Source organism: Rosa chinensis, chromosome 1 (assembly GCF_002994745.2).
Source record: "Rosa chinensis cultivar Old Blush chromosome 1, RchiOBHm-V2, whole genome shotgun sequence".
Classification (NCBI taxonomy): domain Eukaryota; kingdom Viridiplantae; phylum Streptophyta; class Magnoliopsida; order Rosales; family Rosaceae; genus Rosa; species Rosa chinensis.
This window is the reverse complement of record NC_037088.1, coordinates 6,174,506-6,193,111: the sequence shown is the minus strand read 5'-3', so window position 1 is coordinate 6,193,111 and position 18,606 is coordinate 6,174,506. Positions and strand designations below refer to the sequence as shown.

At 38.8% G+C, this 18,606-nt stretch overlaps 1 protein-coding gene and 1 long non-coding RNA gene across 4 annotated transcripts; one reads left to right on the top strand and one right to left on the bottom strand.

The window, feature by feature from the left end:
* Positions 1-11,836: 11,836 nt before the first annotated feature.
* LOC112199150 (receptor-like serine/threonine-protein kinase SD1-8) lies at positions 11,837-15,299 on the bottom strand. The gene is made up of 7 exons (XM_024340211.2): positions 13,861-15,299; positions 13,667-13,769; positions 13,444-13,588; positions 13,105-13,315; positions 12,775-13,012; positions 12,542-12,692; positions 11,837-12,432 (listed from the first exon to the last, which is right to left on the bottom strand). Exons 1-7 carry the CDS (start codon positions 15,161-15,163, stop codon positions 12,124-12,126), a joined length of 2,460 nt encoding a protein of 819 aa, XP_024195979.1. The 5' UTR covers positions 15,164-15,299; the 3' UTR covers positions 11,837-12,123.
* Positions 15,265-18,606, top strand: LOC112195448. Of its 3 annotated transcripts, none has more exons than XR_002934526.2 (4): positions 15,265-15,773; positions 15,861-16,597; positions 17,296-17,725; positions 18,316-18,606. It is a non-coding gene; the product is annotated as an uncharacterized LOC112195448 (long non-coding RNA). The 3 variants fall into 3 exon arrangements; XR_002934524.2 differs by having other exon boundaries at positions 15,363-15,773; positions 15,861-17,477; positions 17,658-17,725; XR_002934523.2 differs by having other exon boundaries at positions 15,363-15,773; positions 15,861-17,725.

The window sequence follows — 18,606 nt, the reverse complement described above, 5'->3', positions numbered from 1 at the left end:
GGTGATAAGAGTAGTAATCACAATCTTATAATGTTTGCCGAATATTCTATCGTTTTACATATCATAAAAGCTGGTTCACAAACTTTTTCACTAACTCTTACAAACTCTCTCTAATTCTTCCATTATCAAATCTATACATTCCTCCATTTCTGCCTTACAGATCACCAGCCTCTTCCACATTGTAAGTTGAATTAGATGCAAGAGAATACTTCTGTGTGGCTGAAAATTCCAGCATGACCAACCTATATATAATCTCCTCCATTTTGGCTACAAGGGACGAATATGCCATAGCCAACAATTCCATAGTCAAAGCTTTGTTTTCTTTTCTTCTTTCACGTTTTCTCTTCTCTTCGAGAAAAGTATATACACAACTGCAAAATTCAAAAATCAATGATCAATGATCAATGATCAATTCATGACAAAACAAACATAACAAAAATCAATTATTGTATATCACTAAAAATACAATCTTCCAATTACAAAAACACTCCAATAATCCCTTATTAAAGTCACCCCTGAGAAGAAGAGGATCTGATTAAAAAATAAGAAGTGTTAAAACACATATCGTATCCAATAATACATAAAACAAAACATAAATGCACAGGAAGCAGATAACTTAGCAAGAAGAGTAGATGTAAAATACACTCACATTTCCCATTGCAAGTAATCCCTTGTCAAAGAAAAAAACCATTCCCAAGAATGAGAAAAATACGTCAAATCCTATCAATCCCAGTCCGATCTCTGTCTCATTTCAAAATTGCATGAATTAGAGGTGACACCAAAAGTTCAAATACATCAAATACAGCACAATTGGCAATCAATCCAACCTTTCTCAATGAAATTTGACACCCAGTAAGAAGAGGCAGGACAAGCAATGCAGTATAAAACATACTGGAAAAATAGGTTCCTATAATAGCTTCTTTTGTATTAGAAATAATTCCAAGTGGTACACAATTTTCACCACAACAATCATAGCACATAACATGTGTTGCAATCCACTGCAGATCAATTCACACCACACTGGTCACTAGAACCAAATTCTAAGCACAGCAGCTTCGGTCACACTACACTCAACTATAGTGCCAGATTTTAATGAATTACCATACTAGTAACCACAACCAAATTCTAAGCAGAGCAACTTCAGTCACACTAGACTCAACTATAGTGCCAGATTTACTGAATCAATAAACAATATTACCCATAACAAGTTCACACAATTAAGATGCATATAGCTTAAATCAAGAAAGTAATTAAAGACTCCAAATCTATTGGGAAACTATGAGAATAGCAAAGATTAGTAATAAAACTCGTCTTACTTTTCCGATCATTCATCTCGAAGGAAACCATTTTTACCGACGACTTACTGCAAACAATAAACACAGAAAATGGGAAGAGAATTCTTGGTGTACTGGTTTAATATAATAAACCAAACAAGATGTACCTTCTCTGTGTACTCCTTGGTGTACTGTTTGAATTTGTTGTAAATAAGCTTTCTATTCTCAGCATTCTTCTTCTTGGCAGCTTCAAGCCCCCTGCTTCTTTGCCAAGACTCCGGAATCACTACCTTGACTGCTTCACCCATCTCTACAAATGTGGATCGCAGATAAATGAATGAACTTTCAAAACAAGCCTAATTCAATCCGATACAAAGTCCTCATGAAGTTCCCTAAGAACAACAAATGAACAAAGTGACAAACACAGCACAATATATTAAATAAACAGATACATAATTGGAACGGCAGAGCACAATATTCATACCATCCAAAAGACCAAAACTGGCAGTGCACAACAGAGCCTACCTCTTTTTTCAAATATTCCAAAACTGGCAGTGGCAACCGCAACAGTCGCAAAAGAGATACAAAACAGATACATAACTAAAGATACAATCTTCAAAATCTACGATATGAGATCCAAAACCAATACATCAAACAATTCAATGCTTTACCAAAACAGATACAAGTCTACAAATGCTACTCAATTTCAAATTTTCAAGTCCAAAGTCAAAACAGAAAGGCAAAAAGTGACTGATGCAATTCGAACCCAGAAATCCAGAAGGACAAAACAGATCACATATCCAATTTTCATCTCATATCAGTCATATGTATAGCGTATAGCAAAAGAAACAGATGCAATTCGAACCCAGAAATCGAAGCAAGAAAGATAGCAGCAACTTACCAAGCTTGAAGTTTCCGAAATCGAGTCGAAAACTGAAATTGAAGCTGCTTCACCTAGTAGAGTTCGAGCCAAACCCAGACTTGAAGATTGAAAATTGAATACCCAGAAGCAGAAATTAAGAGGAAGCCATAAATAGATTAAAGAGTGAAGACTCAGAAGCAGAAATTAAGAGAAACAGAAACCCAGACTCACCGCGCACCGTTAGTCCATCACGGCGTCACCGTCGAAGAAAGAAAAGGCGTCGTGCGGCCGTGTCGGAGAGAGAGAGAGAGAGAGAGAGAGAGAGAGAGAGAGAGAGAGAGAGAGAGAGAGAGAGAGAGAGAGAGAGAGAGAGAGAGAGAGAGAGAGAGAGAGAGGCGAGCTTTAAAACCATGCTAGCATTTGGTGCTCGAAGTAGCACCAATCAAGGAGGATAAACTCCTTGGGGGCAAGTTGGACCAATTGGGGTTCGGATCTTGGAGCAACGACGTGGTGGCGTTGGAAGAGAAGCACCGGCAGAGGAGATTGCGCCGGTGAGGGGACGGAGGCAGTAGTTCAATGAGGGAGAGACAGTAGCCGTGGAAAGAGAGCAGGATAGGGAGGAGAGCGCTAGGGTTTCAGAGAAGAGCGAGAGAGAAAGAGCTGAACGCAGAGAACGAGCTCAGGTTGGAGAAGGAGCTCAGGTCGGGGACGCGAAGGAGGCAGTCAGAGACTCAGAGTGAGAGTCTATCGATTAGGGTTCGAAAGTTTTTAGATAAAGTGACTAAGTGTTGGGGGGAATTAAAATTTTTGACCCCGCATTTCTCAAACTTTTAAACTTAGTCCCTCGGCGTTTTTGTAAATTTTTCATACGAAACTTTTCTCATCGGTTTCTTTGGTGACTGATGTCCATAATAACAATAGAAATCGGTTTCTTCACAAACTGATGTTAACATGATTTTTAACATCAGGTGCAATCCTGACCGATTTAATAGTGGTGATGTCTAATGACATTATTCTAGTAATGTATATTGTTTTCATTAATGGGTCAATTGATACAATTAAGGAAGATGTCATTTCAAGCCTCACTATGTGTCAAGATAAACATGAGAGGTTGGAATAGAGTTCCTCTTGAAACTACATCACTCCCGGTTCGGCTGATGGGGAGGTGGTAGAACAAGAACATGTACAGGGAAGAAACAAAAGGGGCAGAATTGAAAGTTCAATGTCAAAATTTTGAGAGTGACATCTAAATATCAAATTTGGATGTTTGAATAAAATCACGCTAGATATTATTTATTGGGGCCGTGACCACTTACCCGATTTTAGACTAAAAATTGCCCACTTACTCCACTAAGAGTTTTTTAACCCCATTTACCCAATCTAACATTTATTGACAGATTTGCCCCTATTTTAATTAATAAATTACATCTCTCTCTCTCTCTCTCAGACTCTCTCTCTTCGACCTATTTTTTCTCTCTCCTCCCCCTCATCGATCTCTCCCTCCCTCCCTCCCTCCCACCTCCGGCCGACGATATGTTGACCACAGACCAGATCTCTCTCTCTCTCTCTCTCTCTCTCTCTCTCTCTCTCTCTCTCTCTCTCTCTCTCTCTCTCTCTCTCGTTGCTCAGACGGCACCGGACGACTGCAGAAGCTGTCGCCGTGGGAGAAGAAGATGGACACCGTCACCATGCTCGTGGCGGCGCACCGCTACGTTCGATTCCTCCAGCCTCAGGTCGCCGCCGTCTGTGCCATGCCCATCATCGCCTCTGGCTCCGTGCCCTTAGCAGCGAGACGAGAGAACTAGCTTGCGAGATCCGCGCAACCTCCACTTCGTCGGTCTCCTATTTCACAGCTGCCTCCAGCTCCTTGAATGCCTCTACAATTTTCCTCAGCGGCTTCTCGTTCGCCATTACAAACTTTCTCTCTGTAGAAATTTTCTCTCTCTTCTCTCTCTCTTCTTCTTCTTCTTCTGTGAAATTCTCTCAAGTTATTATTATTATTTTTTGGTAAATTTGGCAGAAGGCTTATAAGGAAAGAAGAAAGAAGAATGAAAAAAAAAAGTTTTATTGAGTAGTTATACATGTCTATTGCGGGGCAATAATATGATTATTGGGAGGCAATAATATGAGTATGGGGGCAAATAATATGCATATAAATTGATCAATTGTGTCTGTAGTGTATTCATTGTGGTTTTGAGAGTTTATACAATTCACTGGACGGCAATAATATGATTTTGGGAGGCAATAATATGAGTATTGGGGAGCAATAATATGATTACTAGGGGGCAATAATATGATTACTGGGTATTATTAGGGGGCAATAAATTCAGACGCTGGAATCTGGACACCAGTCCGGTAGCTGGATTCCGATTCTGGTGACCGGTCGCTGGATTCCGGTCACCTGAGTCGGCGCCTGGCCACTGGTCACCGGAGTCCGGCAAGGTGGAGGATGACTTCACCCTCTAAGTGAGAAAGAAGGAGAGGACAAAAATGTCTCAAAAATAAATAAAAAAGAATAAAAAAGAATTAATTGGGTATTAGGGAAATAATCTCTTAGAGTGTTTTGGGTAAACAGGGTTAAAAAACTGTTAGTGGAGCAAGTGAGCAATTTTAAAGCTAAAATTGGGTAAATGATTTTTCACTTATATCAAAATATTATGCTATATATTAAAGAAGATCGCCTGATCTCCTGTTCATACATCGACTTAGTAATAGAGTGCCGACTTGGGTTACCCACTGAGTTGAGCTATTCCAAGACTGAGGCTTTTAGCTTCCTTACTGACCGGGTCCGGAAAAGAACACAGGGATGGAGAGAAAAAACCTTGAGCGCCGCTGGCAAGGAAGTTATGTTGAAGGCAGTGGTGCAATCCATTCCGACCTATGTAATGAGCTGTTTTGAACTCCCCAAACATCTTTGTTCTGAGATGCACCGTCTTATGGCTAGGTTTTGGTGGGGAGACAAGATTGATGAGAAAAAAATCCATTGGTTGGCTTGGGAGAGATTGTGTGTTCCCAAAACAGAAGACGGTCTAGGATTTCGAAACATGGTTCATTTCAACCAAGCTTTGCTCGCGAAGCAAGGTTGGAGGATTCTTCAGTCACCGGATTCTTTGATAGCTAAGTTATATAAAGCTCGCTATTTCCCACGGTGTGACTTCCTGGATGCTGAAGTGACTAAAGGGGCCTCGTATGCATGGCGTAGTATCTTGCATGGCAAAGATCTTTTACGTAGAGGGGTGAGATATAGGGTTGGCACCGGAGCTCATATTTCTGCATGGCGGGATCCGTGGGTTCCACTACCTACACATTTCAAACCATTTTCCTCTCCAGCGCTGGGCTATGAAGAATTGAGAGTATGTGACTTAATGGTGGAGAACGATTATGAGTGGAATGTTCCACTTTTGGAAGCTTTATTTACACCAATGGAAGTTGGCATAATTGCAAGTATCCCTCTAAGCCTTCGAGGAGCAGATGACAACTTTGTTTGGCACTATGACAAGAGAGGAAACTATGGAGTGAGAAGTGGATACCATGTGGCCCGCCTTGATGATGGTAGATCTGACCGGGCTTCTAGCTCAAATGGGTCTTACGGCATTAATGCTACTTACTGGAAGATAATTTGGGGGGCCAACATCCCACCCAAAGTGCGTGTTTTTATTTGGAGACTACTCAGAGGCATTCTACCTACTAGAAGAGCTCTCTCCCATAAGGTTAGTCTGCTTGATAGTAATTGTCTTTTCTGTAATAATGCATTAGAAGATGGATTACACCTGTTCAGAGATTGTGATGTTACTACATGCTTTTGGGTGTGTACCAAATTGGGCCTTTTGGCCAAGAATGTGGCTGCTTCATGTGTGGAGGATTGGGTGTTGAACATCATTGAAAAATTGGATGGTAATCAACGTTGTGCTTTTTTCATGGCACTCTGGGTCATATGGTCTGAAAGAAATAATGTCTTGTGGAACGAGAGTTTCTTCTGTGCCTCTAATGCTGCGCAGTGGGCTAGTAAATTTCTTGAGGAATATCAGCAATTTCATGTGCATGAAAATGCGCAAGGTAGAAGGGAAAAGACCAAATGGCAGAACCCTCCTAGTGGGCGTCTGAAAGTGAATGTGGATGGGAGTTACCGGGCTGATTACGGTGATGGTGGAGTGGGAGTTGTGATACGTGATGAAAATGGTATGTGTTTGGCAGCTCTGGCTCGGCATTTCCCACATGCGTCATCTGCTTTACATATGGAGGCTGAAGCATGCAGGGCTGGGCTCTTATTGGCGATCCATAAGGACATGACCGTTATTGATGTTAAGAGCGATTGCTCCCTTGTTGTTACTGCTCTGCAGCGTGATATGGAAGATAGATCTGAAATTGGGCGTATTATCGATGATTGTAAGTCATATTTGACATCTTTTCACTCAATTCAGGTTAGTCACATCTTTCGTGAAGCAAACGGTGTACCCAACAGGTTAGCGCACCTTGCTAGTTTTAATTACATTTCTAATGTGTGGTTATATGAAACTCCTGTTATTATTCGGGATGTTCTCTATGAGGATGTTTCTAATGTTTCTAATGTTGCACGGGGTTCAGGTTTTATGTCCCCCCCCGGTTACAAAGTATTACTTCAATAAATGGAACCGGGCGTGGGGCCGAGCCTCCCAGCTAGGCTGGGTTCCAAACCCCTTTCAAAAAAAAAAAAAAAAAAATAGAGTGCCGGCTTGAGCCGAGCCAATGCATGAAATTACCTTTTTCCCCTTTTTCTTCTCCTTCTTGTTTTTTTTACGACCCAGCCACTCGACCTTGGTATAAATACCTGTTATGAATTTTCGCATATTTTTCTTCTTCTTTCTCTCGCTTCAATAGTTTCCTCGACTATCTGCTTGATTAGAAACTTGAGAAACAAACATATTTATCAGAAGCTTGGCTGAGACGGAGGAAGAGCAGAGGGACGAGAAGAGGAGGACGAACATGGAACTGGGTAATTGATTTTCAAGTCGTGCTTTTTCCAGTTTGTTCCCATCGATTATAGCTTTAGATTGTTTGTTTTTGTGGTTTAATTCAGAATTTCTTTCAGCGACTAGCGGCTCATTTTGAGTTACGATCGAGCAAAATGTCAGAGGTACTGAGCATTGGTTATAGGGTCGCCCAAGGAAAAGGAAGGCTTAATTTTGTACTCCTCTTATGAAGGTCCTCTATCTCTGAAGTCAAGTTTCAGATTTCTGTTGTGAAGACATACTGTGATTGTATTTATTTCATCATTGATTGCAGCCTTGCAGATAGGTCATCTTGGCTCATCAATCAGGATTAGAAGCTTCCCAACCGGCTCTAACTCAATATCGGGTGCTTGGTCCTACGATAAATGGATTGAATTACAACCACTTACTAGCCGAAAGCATCAGGTACAAATTCCTTAATCCAAATGCGGTAAATACCCCAAATCCAATGCATTGCTGCGGAACTGAGGTTTATAATTTTCGGACATGATTGAGTTAAAGATGTCTACTTTTTTACATTTGGTTGCATAGTATGACACTGCAATTACAATTTTGTTCGTTGATTCAATATTCCCAGTTGACAATCAGATGGAATTTGAATATGGTTGTGGCATCTTTTTATTGTTTATATGAAGAACTAGAAACTGAAGGACCGGGATGATTTTATGAGCTTGGTTGTAAGTTTTTGTTTTATTTGAAAAAGCTAGACACTTTCTATTGAATTTCTTACCTGCATCTGGAACATAAACTTTATTCTTCTGTAATCTGAATGGATTTGTTGTGTCACCTTTCTTGGTTCTCATATCAAAATCTTTTGTACATTGTAGAAAACTATAGTTGTGTGAGTGAGAGTAATTAGGTAGGGGACCAACATTGCTTCTATCTAATTCACATTATGAGATATAAATCTCAAAATGACACTTGCATGTAATTTTCTATATGAGAATTAGGGCCATTGGACAATTGGACTGATGTTGTTTAATGCATCAGGGGTCTTGATCTCCTTTTCGGTCTGTTCTCGTTGTAGATGGAAATATACAATTCAAGTTTGAAAACTCATTTCCTTTGACTTATTGGATGCACTAAACCATTCAGTCATCCACTGGCTGAAAATTTCCAGGTTTTATGCTTGCTTTCATTTGTTGGTATAAAATCATAATAAGAACCTGCTTGCAAGCTATGAATGTCTCTGTTCATTGTCTGCAAGTTTCTAGAAACAAGTGAGTCTATGGTGTAGTACTACATTGTCTTTGATAATTTATTGTTTTGCAGATTCGAGACTAAAGAAAAGACTAGGACCTAGAAGTCAATCAACCTATTGCTGGAAATTATTATAACAAATTACATATAAGTTATTGACAAAAGATGACTTAACAAATACATCCTCTAAAGATTGAATTAAACATATAAGGACTAAATCTTACAAATAAGGACAATGTGCTCTCCACTTGCCACATGTCATGAGTTAATTTACTTTTTTGCCCTTAACTACTTCTTTTGACTTCTAATTTCTTTATAAAGATTAAATCTTACAAATAAGGACAATATGTTCTCCACTTACCACATGTCATGAGTTAATTTACTTTTTTACCTTAACTACTTCTTTTGACTTTTAATCCCCTTATTTAAATTTTTTTTTTCTTTCTGAGAATAATTCATTTATGTTACTTTTTTTTTTTCTGAGAATAATCCGTTTATGTTACTTTTTTTTTTTTTTTTCTGAGAATAATCCATTTATGTTACTTTTTTTTTTTTGCCTTGAGAATAATCTCTTTAGGTTACTTCACAAAACCTCACTCTCCTATTACTCTCATCTCATCGTCTAATCCTGCTACTGCACTCGTCCAATCCTACTACTCGTGTTCTGCTCCTGCATTCGTCATCTCCTAATCCTGCTACTGTACTCGTTGCACTCATATTCGTCCAGTTCTGCTACTGCACTTGTACTCGTGTTCTGTTACTGCACTCGTCATCACCTAATCCTGCTACTGCACTAGTTTAATTCGTTTAATCCTGCTACTGCACTAGTTTAATCCTGCTCCTGTACTCGCTGCACTCATATTCGTCCAGTTCTGCTACTGCACTAGTTTAATCCTGCTACTGTACTCGCTGCATTCATATTCGTCCAGTTCTGCTACTGCACTTGTACTCATGTTCTGCTACTGCACTCGTCATCACCTAATCCTGCTACTGCACTAGTTTAATCCTGCTATTGTACTCGCTGCACTCATATTCGTCCAGTTCTGCTACTGCACTAGTTTAATCCTGCTACTGTACTCACTGCACTCATATTTGTCTAGTTCTGCTACTGCACTCGTCATCGCCTAATCCTGCTACTGCACTAGTTTAATCTTGCTACTGTACTCGCTGCACTCATATTTGTCCAGTTCTGCTACTGCACTCGTCATCGCCTAATCCTGCTACTGCACTAGTTTAATCTTGCTACTGTACTCGCTGCACTCATATTTGTCCAGTTCTGCTACTGCACTCGTCATCGCCTAATCCTGCTACTGCACTAGTTTAATCCTGCTACTGTACTCGCTACACTCATATTCGTCCAGTTCTGCTACTGCACTCGTCATCGCCCAATTCTGCTACTGCACTCGTCCAATCCTGCTACTGCCCTTGTAGCAGCTTCATTTGCAGTAGCAGGAGCAGTAGTGTCATATAAGTACATACGATACTACTTTTATATTACGAACTTAAAAGAGACTTTAGAGAGGATAACTGGGTGAGCTATATATAAACATTATTCTGTAAACCAGTATACTTCTCCGATAACGATTTCCTGGACTAAATTTGGCACCTAAATTTGTCGCGGAGCAAATCAATAACAGTACTAACATCTCTTTAATGTGCATTCATTACTCCAAAACACCAATCCTAGATCTATCAACGCAAAACTACCAATATTTTCACCGACATGCAATCCCATTTCTTCATCCAAACACACATTTTCACATAGCCATCATGATCATCATTGATTTATCATCACCATCTAACATGCAGCTAGCAAATAGAAATTGCACAACGCTGATGGTCAATGTGGTCAAAACCATTCCAGAAATTGACAAAGCATAAAGCAATAAAGCAATATATATATATATATATATATATAAAGGAAAAAAGAAGAATGAACGTAATGGTGGTGTTGCAGACCCAGGGATTAAATTAATTAAGCTGTGAATAAGACAAAAAACTTAATTAACAAAGTGCTCTGTTATTGAAAGCAAAGTTCTTTCCGTGGTGGGTTTGTGAACGCAGAGGAAGAACATGAAGAGAGTCAAAATATTCATAGTGCAGACAAAGCTTATCACCTCGCAAAATTCACACACCGCCACGGTGAAAATCAACTCGATCAAAAACCACAAGCATTCAATCTACACAGCTCACTAAAATCTCAAAAAAGGGCACTCAAATTTGTCAACTTTCATAAGAGTCGAAAACTGATTCAAGAAGGCATTAACCTGATCCTTGTACAAATACCCAGCCGCCCCAAACCCACCAACAATCCCAACCAAGAACAGCCCCGCCAAGACAATACCTTTAAGCGCCAACCCACTTTCGCCCTCATCATCATCATCACCTCCGCCGCCGATTTTTTCAATCTTGCCGCCGTCATCGCTCTTGGGATTATTGAAGAGCCACTTGAGGCTCTGCGGCAGAGCAGCGGTGGTCTTCTAGAGGCAGCTGGTCTTGTTCTTGAGAGACGAACATGGTGAGAGGAAGTGGAAGCGGTGGTGGTTAGGTTTGAAGAGGAAAGAAGGGTGGGAGGAGGAGAAGGGAAGCGGAGGTGGTTAGATTTGGCGTTGGTTCCTTGGGTTTTCCGTTTCTGAGTATTGGATATTGGGTCAGTGGTAATGCCCGTAAATTGTGATGAAACTCAAGCATTTTGGTCATTTTTCATTAAAATTGAGAATCAGACATGCATTATTTGGCTTCTGAGCCTGGGCCCATGTCCTTATTTGTATAAATCTTTTTAAAAGTGGGTTTTCTGTGTTTACATCTTTGGTCATGTGCTACTATGTAATTTTCTAAAATTATTATCCGGTATGATCCACCTATCATTTTGTACTTACATTTTAAGAAGCTTAATTTAATTATTAGGACTACTCTACATTATGATTTGATTATTTACCCAATGTAAGTACAAAATGAATCTTAATCTGCTTGCTGGTATCTTAATCTTAAGAAGCTTCCTTCCATTTGGAATCTTTACTTGGGTTTCCAGATCATTTTTCTAAGTTGTATTTGCACTTTGTTTTGTGCTCTTTCATTTTTAGTTTCATGTTCATTGTAATTTTTCTTTCATAAGAGGTATGGTTGATGAAAAATTTCATAAGAGGTATGGTTGATGTCCCCTCTTCAACTGTATGTTTCTTTATATACACAAAAAATGGAGTACTTACTTTTCTTATCCTTTTTTCTTTTGACTTTGGATAAATGATGTTCTTAGCAAAAGCGGTCGAAGAGACAAGAAAAAAACAACCAGCAACATGCGGGTGGAACAACTAGTTTTAATAAATTGATAACATACGGTTATCAAATCTTCATCATCACTGTTTATTTACGTTATATATTTCAAATTTACAATAAATAGATTAATAGAATATTAAATGAACATTATCATACCTCATAGCCTCTGACCCAACGGGTGGAACCGTTGAAGCAAACATTAAAAAGCCTGTGAATAGTGTTCTGTCCTAAAGACCCAACATGGTCCTCTCATATACATGGTCCTCTCCATAATTTTAGATTTCCTTTTATCTTTGTTATTTCATCCCACTCATCCTTTAATTCTATTGAAATTCAAACCAGTGACCTCCTCCATGATATTATTTATCCCAAATAACTAATAGGGCATAGTTAAGGTCCATAAAGACTCACACCTCAAAATAGGACAACCAAATCCAAATAGTAGTCATGGAACTAAAACAAAAACAGATTGCTATACCTCTAACTTTGAATGTGTCGAAGAAAGGAAACATTGTTGAAACGTCTATCGAGCTTCTGGCAAACTAATCGTGAGTGCATTGTTTGAATAATTGGTAGATCTTTGAGAAGAACCAATAGCACTGAAATTCTTCTGTGTTGAAAAAGCAGGTTCTTTGGTGGGTGGAAGAGATGTAGCTTCATTTCCCTGCAACATGTGAATTACTGACGCCATTGTAGGTCGATCAGCTGCAGATTCTTGAACGCACAGAAGTCCTACATGGATACACCTTAAAGCTTCATGAGCCTGAAATATTTCCCTTATTGATGCATCAATCACCTCTATTCCCCTTCCTTCGTTCCATAGGTCCCATGCCTGAGAAAAAACATAGTCACGATCATAACCTTTCTTGCCTGAATGTACCAATATATTTGAAATATTCAACCTTCTAGTACCTTGCAAATTTGCAAGGCTTTTTACTTACCCATCCAGCGAGAGTTAGTGAACGTTCAGAACGATAGAAAACAGCATTCTTCTTTCCACTTACAATCTCCAGCAACAAAACTCCAAAGCTAAATACATCCGATTTCTCAGAGAAATGACCATAACGTGCATACTCAGGTGACATGTAACCGCTGCACTAATGACAATAAAATTAGTAGTGACTAGTGATTGTAATATAATACATGAATGAAATCATTTGTTGGAAACACTTACTAGGTCCCAACAACCCTGTTAGTATTTGCTTCAGTTTGATTTATGTCAAAAATCTTTGCCATTCCAAAGTCAGAAATCTTAGGGTTCATTGTTCCATCCAATAGAATATTACTTGCTTTTAGATCCCTGTGAATGATTCTTAATCTTGAGTACTTGTGGATATAAAGCAATCCTTGAGCTATACCTTCTATAATTCTAAAACGTCTACCCCAATCCAGTTTTGTCTTTTCGGATGGATCTGCACCATGAAGAAGAATGACTGACAACCAAATCTAAATTAACGATATTATCAAGTAGAATCCTAGTAGAAATGACTAAATGAGCATATACCAAACAAAAATTTGTCCAAACTTCGATTTGGCATGTACTCATACACCAATATCATTTCCTCTGCTTCAATGCAGCAACCCAAGAGTCTGACAAGGTTGGTATGTTGGAGCTTCGCAATAAGCTTTAACTCATTCATGAACTCCTGTTGTCCTTGCCCGGACTTCTTTGATAGCCTTTTTATGGCTACTTCTTGATTTTCAGGCAAAATCCCCTGTAAAGTTGGCGATAATTTGAGGCAAACAAAACACCTCATAAATTAAGGAAACTACCAAATTACAAAACACTCATATTCATGAAGAAAATTGTGTTTGCAATTGAAGCACATAGTGGAAGGCTCACCTTATAAACAGGGCCGAATCCTCCCTCTCCTAGTTTATTCGCTTCAGAGAAGTTATTAGTAGCCACTAATATACTCCTTAAACTGTATAGTGGTAGTTCTGTATCATTCTCCACACCAGCAGCGCTAAGATTCTTTATAGTTTCACTAACGATTCAAAATAATTGAGAGTTCAGTGTTTGTTTTGATTACTAGAGAGAGAGAGAGAGAGTTGTGTAGAAGTACCTTCTCTTTCCCAAAGTATTCTTCCATAAAAAATGGCCAAAGACTATTGTAAGCAACCCTGCAGTTGCTGAGACTGTTGCAATTACAATGGTTCGCTTTCTACCTGCACAGAAAAGAAAAATATCAGGTTGAGCAACACATATGATGACCCAAAGTTAAGGCCACCCACCACACACCAATTAACATCACATTACTTGTGGGATTCTTATAATCAGAAGCTGCTGTTCTGATGTATAAAGTTCTTCCATTTTCATCCGCCCACATATCTCCTTTCCAAGTTGAACATTCAGAAGAAGAGCTGCTATAACCATAAGCAGTGCAATTGCAATCATTTAAGCAAATTGATTCACAGTCTTCAATACTATGAACATAAGTCAAATTCTGAATCTGTATATCTTCGGATGATAGCCTGCTAGACATTTCTATAAACCGGTCACTCATCCCATCAACACCAGTAACATTTCCACACTGCAGCCTGGTTTTTCTTGAACACCCTAGGGAGTAATCCTGCAAATCCCAATCCACCTTGGATTTCGGTTCATAACCATTCAAACAATTACAGAGGGGCAAGGGTTTCTCACTACAACGACTAAATGCCCCACATAGACCATAAACATCACAGTGATTCTTTGGTTGAATCCATAACAATTTCCATCCCCCTGTGTGCAACCAGGACAGTTGCTTAACTTGACCCGATACATCCATTATTAATCGAGATGTGATGTTAGCACCATAAAGAGAATAGGTGAAGTAGCTCTCATTTTCGTTTGTAACATATCTGAAATTGAAGATATGGTTAGGCATCAACATCTCGGAAAGCAAACTGAACCTATGTCTGCTTTGATCCCAAAATCCAGTTGTCCAATACTGTTGAGACCTATTCCACTTTATAATAAATGAGTTGCTTGTTGCGTCTAGCTCAAGAGAGAATGGACCCGGTGCAGGATCCTCAGAATTCTTCCATGAAGTCAGGAGTTGAGTTCGCTTTGTAACATTGTTGAACCCAAGTTTGCTTTCTGGTAGAAAAGTGTGGGCTGGTTGATCAAAACTTTGCCATAAAGGCAAAGACCCAGCTCTTAGCGCAAGGTTTCCATTATCTAAAAGAACTACGTGTATAAAAGAGGCTGAACTTGAACTGACATTTGTGGCCCAAATAGGGGTTTTGGACTCATTAAACAATACCAAATTACCATCTGAGATTCTCAACTCTGAAGAAAATCTATCAGAGACTGGCTGCACCCTATTGGCCACCCAGACTATGGTTTGGTCTGGTACTAGTTTCTTGTAGTACCACATGCCTATGTAGTAGTTTGCAGTATTACCTGCCTCGAAGAAACCCAGTTCAAATTTCCCACCAGCTGAAACAATGGTTTGGTCACCAGAGAGAGACTGGTTTGCTGTGATGGTGTCAGCTCCAAAGCAGATATGGGACTTGAGACATAGGCACAAGAAGAAAAGGGAAAGCATCAACGTAATTGGGTTGCTCTTGGTATCCATGGATTGGCTGCAGAAAAACTTGCCACAAGAATTTTTGCCGTGTATACAAGAATTTTTGCGGATTTATAGATTCTTAACAGAGACAATTACATCTCTATTATTTGTCTTTTTTTTTTTTGGCTAAATCTATACTTATTTCCAAGTCTACAAATGACTTAATGAGTCGCGAGGACTTGCTAGTCCACGAAGGAATAGTACATGAACAGAGAGAGGAGAGGCTCTACTGAAGGCTCATAATTAGTAGTAGTACACAACTGGAAAATTGAAAGATCAGGCTCCACCACTGAAGACTCATAATTAAAGATTGGGCTATTCACCAAGAGATGGAAGAGTCTGCAATGGACCAACAGAATTGTAGACCAACAGATGCCGTCAGGATTTCCGTTAGATTGACCGCGTCAACTCGCATAGGACTGGGAAGATGAAACTGTAAAGTATGAAGTTACCACAGGGGTTTTTAGGGGAGAAGGAGAGAAGTAGCTGCATCAAGGAGGAGACAAAGGTCCAGTTTGAAGAAACCATCAACGTGCAAACAGAGCACAGTTGAAGTCTTCTCCCTCGTCATCTCCTCCTCATCCTGCAAAGAAGAAAGCGTGAATCCGATAAACAAGTAACTTCCTGAACCCTAAAAATTCGATCAATTCAATTCAATGATTAAATGTCCTATAAATGATTATCGGTTCTGTTGATTATTTAGGAAGATTACAAACCAAAAGATGAGGAAGACGATGGTGAGAAAAGCTGGGTCTTAAGCTTAGGCTGCTGGGTTTTCATGATGGGAATGGGATCAAGTTCCGCCACCTTTTCTAATTAATTTATTTTCTTTATAGTTTTTGTGACTATCACTTGATCAATTTTGATGGTTAGCTCTTTGTTTTTGATGGGTAGCATAGTTTGCTTTTGATTACATGAGGCATTTGTACGTTTTGAGCGAATGAGCATTGACCAATGTGGGTTGTCATTTCTTTGATATCTTTGCCATTCCTGGGAAATCTCACTGCTCTTGAATCCCAAGGGAGGTCATTAAAACTCTTTTTAATCCCATTTTTAACAAACCCTGGGAGTTCTAACTTTGCTTATATTTGAACATTTGCTTACATATGCCAAAGTTATAGAGGCTGCTCCCAGAGGTAAAATCAAAATCAAAAGTAAGCTTCTTTCCTCTTTATACAAAATCAGAGAGATGAGTTTGAGTGGCTGCTTATGGCTAGATTACTGATTTTGTGGGACTATGAATCAACCTATAGGTTAGAAAATTTTAAATAATTGGATCTTTAAAGAATCAAACATTTTGTGCACATTAGCTGTTTGAATAAATGCTCCAAATGCAATTTTTTGGCAAATGTCTCATGCATTTTACCTCTTTGAATAGGTTCACTTCCAATTCCAACAATGGCTAATTCTTGCGGTTTTGTGTTTCGTGACTTCCGTGGGGTATGTTGTCTTTGACTGCAACTCCATATGTGAAACCTAGCCAATTACCCTTGTGCAAATTTCAGCAACCTATGCAACCTAGAGCTTTATTTGCATGCGTAGTTTTGAACATTTGCTAGAGACGTGAGAACATTTCTACATGATAATAGGTCGAATGTGTCCTGCTATATGTTGCTGTGCAGAGTGGTTACAAAGCTCTTGCTTGTAAATGATTTTTTGCTTGAGTTCAGTTTTCTCCACAGAAAGCATGTAGTTTTTTTTTTATCTTTTTTTTTCTTTTTGTGTTGAAGTTGATCTGAGACTAGTGACACACACACACACACACACCACTCCTCTAAGTAGCAGTGAAGCTCATTAATGGGGGGCATTTCATGCATGACCAGATGGCACTTATAACAATGAATATGGACAGCTTGGAACAAGGGATACAGAAACGAGATCACAACACATTTCTGTCCATGGGCTTTTTGGTCTTACTTCCGGGTCTATATGTCCTATTTGTTTTTGTTCATTTCTTTTAGTCCTTTGTACTTGTTCAGCACCACTGTGATTTGTTTGCCTTCTCAAATATTATTATCCACTGATGTGTGAAATATGTGTTCTGCAGACCTTATTTTACACTATCATAATTTTCTCGTCTTATGTAGAAGTTTTAGAATCTTTGTAGACCATATTGTACTAACAAAAACATGCTACAGAAACTTCAAATTAGCAGCATGTTCTGATTGGTCTAAAAAGGTTGCTTTAGTCATTAGTTAGCGGTGGGATATCTACTGAATTGCAACTACGTAAGCAATTGCTACTGTTAGACAGTGTTCTTTGGCATTCATTTCCATAACAAAGTGCCTAAAGATTGGAAACATCTTTACCACATAGACAGGTTTGAACACTTAATCATTGCAAATGTTGCTATTGTTCCTCTAGATCTCAAGATGAATCGACTAAATTAGTTATTCTTTTGAGTTTATTTTTGTCCTTGGAAGCTAGTCATATAAAAATCAGAGAATATCTGTGTCATACATGACCCAGCTCATTCTGTCACTTCTATGTTGTAAAACAGTAATGAAGATGTAGCTATGCTTCTCCGTTGTGACTTACGACCTTATACCATTTCAAGAAACAGAAGAAGTAAGTGTTCACAAAGTATTTTTTATGAGCTTTCCTTAATCAGTAGTAACCTGTTCTTGTGAGGCTGAATTAGACTTCCTTGTCTGTGAAGTCTTCTTTTGCAACCAGGAGATATTGATATAATGGCATCAACCACAATTTGAGATCAATTTGCTATTTTCAGCTTTCCTGTGTTGTTAACTTTGTAATGTAGTTGCGTAAATGGGAGAACCATATTTCGTCCATTGTCAATATAAATGAGACGTGGGAAAGTATTCCTTTCCTTATTTTCGTCCAAGTTGGGTTGTTTAACTATAACAGAAGTATATTATGAAATTTAAGTCTTCGTTTCTTTCTCCATTTATATGTCCTTCTACTTTGTGTTTGCTAGTTTTGTCTAGCATTTTGTGGATATGAGCTTGGGCGTTAGGTTATCTTTCCTTTTATGGTTTGTGAACTCATCTGTCCCTGGATGTTTATGTGCTGAGTTCATTTTATTTTTTCATAATAAACTAATAATACGGATGATATGTTAACTTGTGATTTCGTTATTAATTGAAGCATTCGTGTTTTTGAATTGATACATCAATTTCTTCTTGCTTTTGCTGCAGGTACTTGAGATCTCTTATTGTTACTTGCTCTTGTTGACAAATTGCCCTCGAGTTACATCAGAACTTCAGAAGGATTAAATATAGTGTCGTGAACAAATTGAGATTAATAGCCATGTTAGGATGCATCTGATGTATAACTGCTCCATTCCAAAAGTGAATTTTGGGAAAGCAAATTCCAACCAAATTCCATCATGACAGTTTTGTAATGTTTTACTGCTCAAAGTAAAAGCCTTTCTTGGAATGTAAAGAATTTCCCAATAATTGTTCTAACTCTCCAGTTTAAAAGTGTTG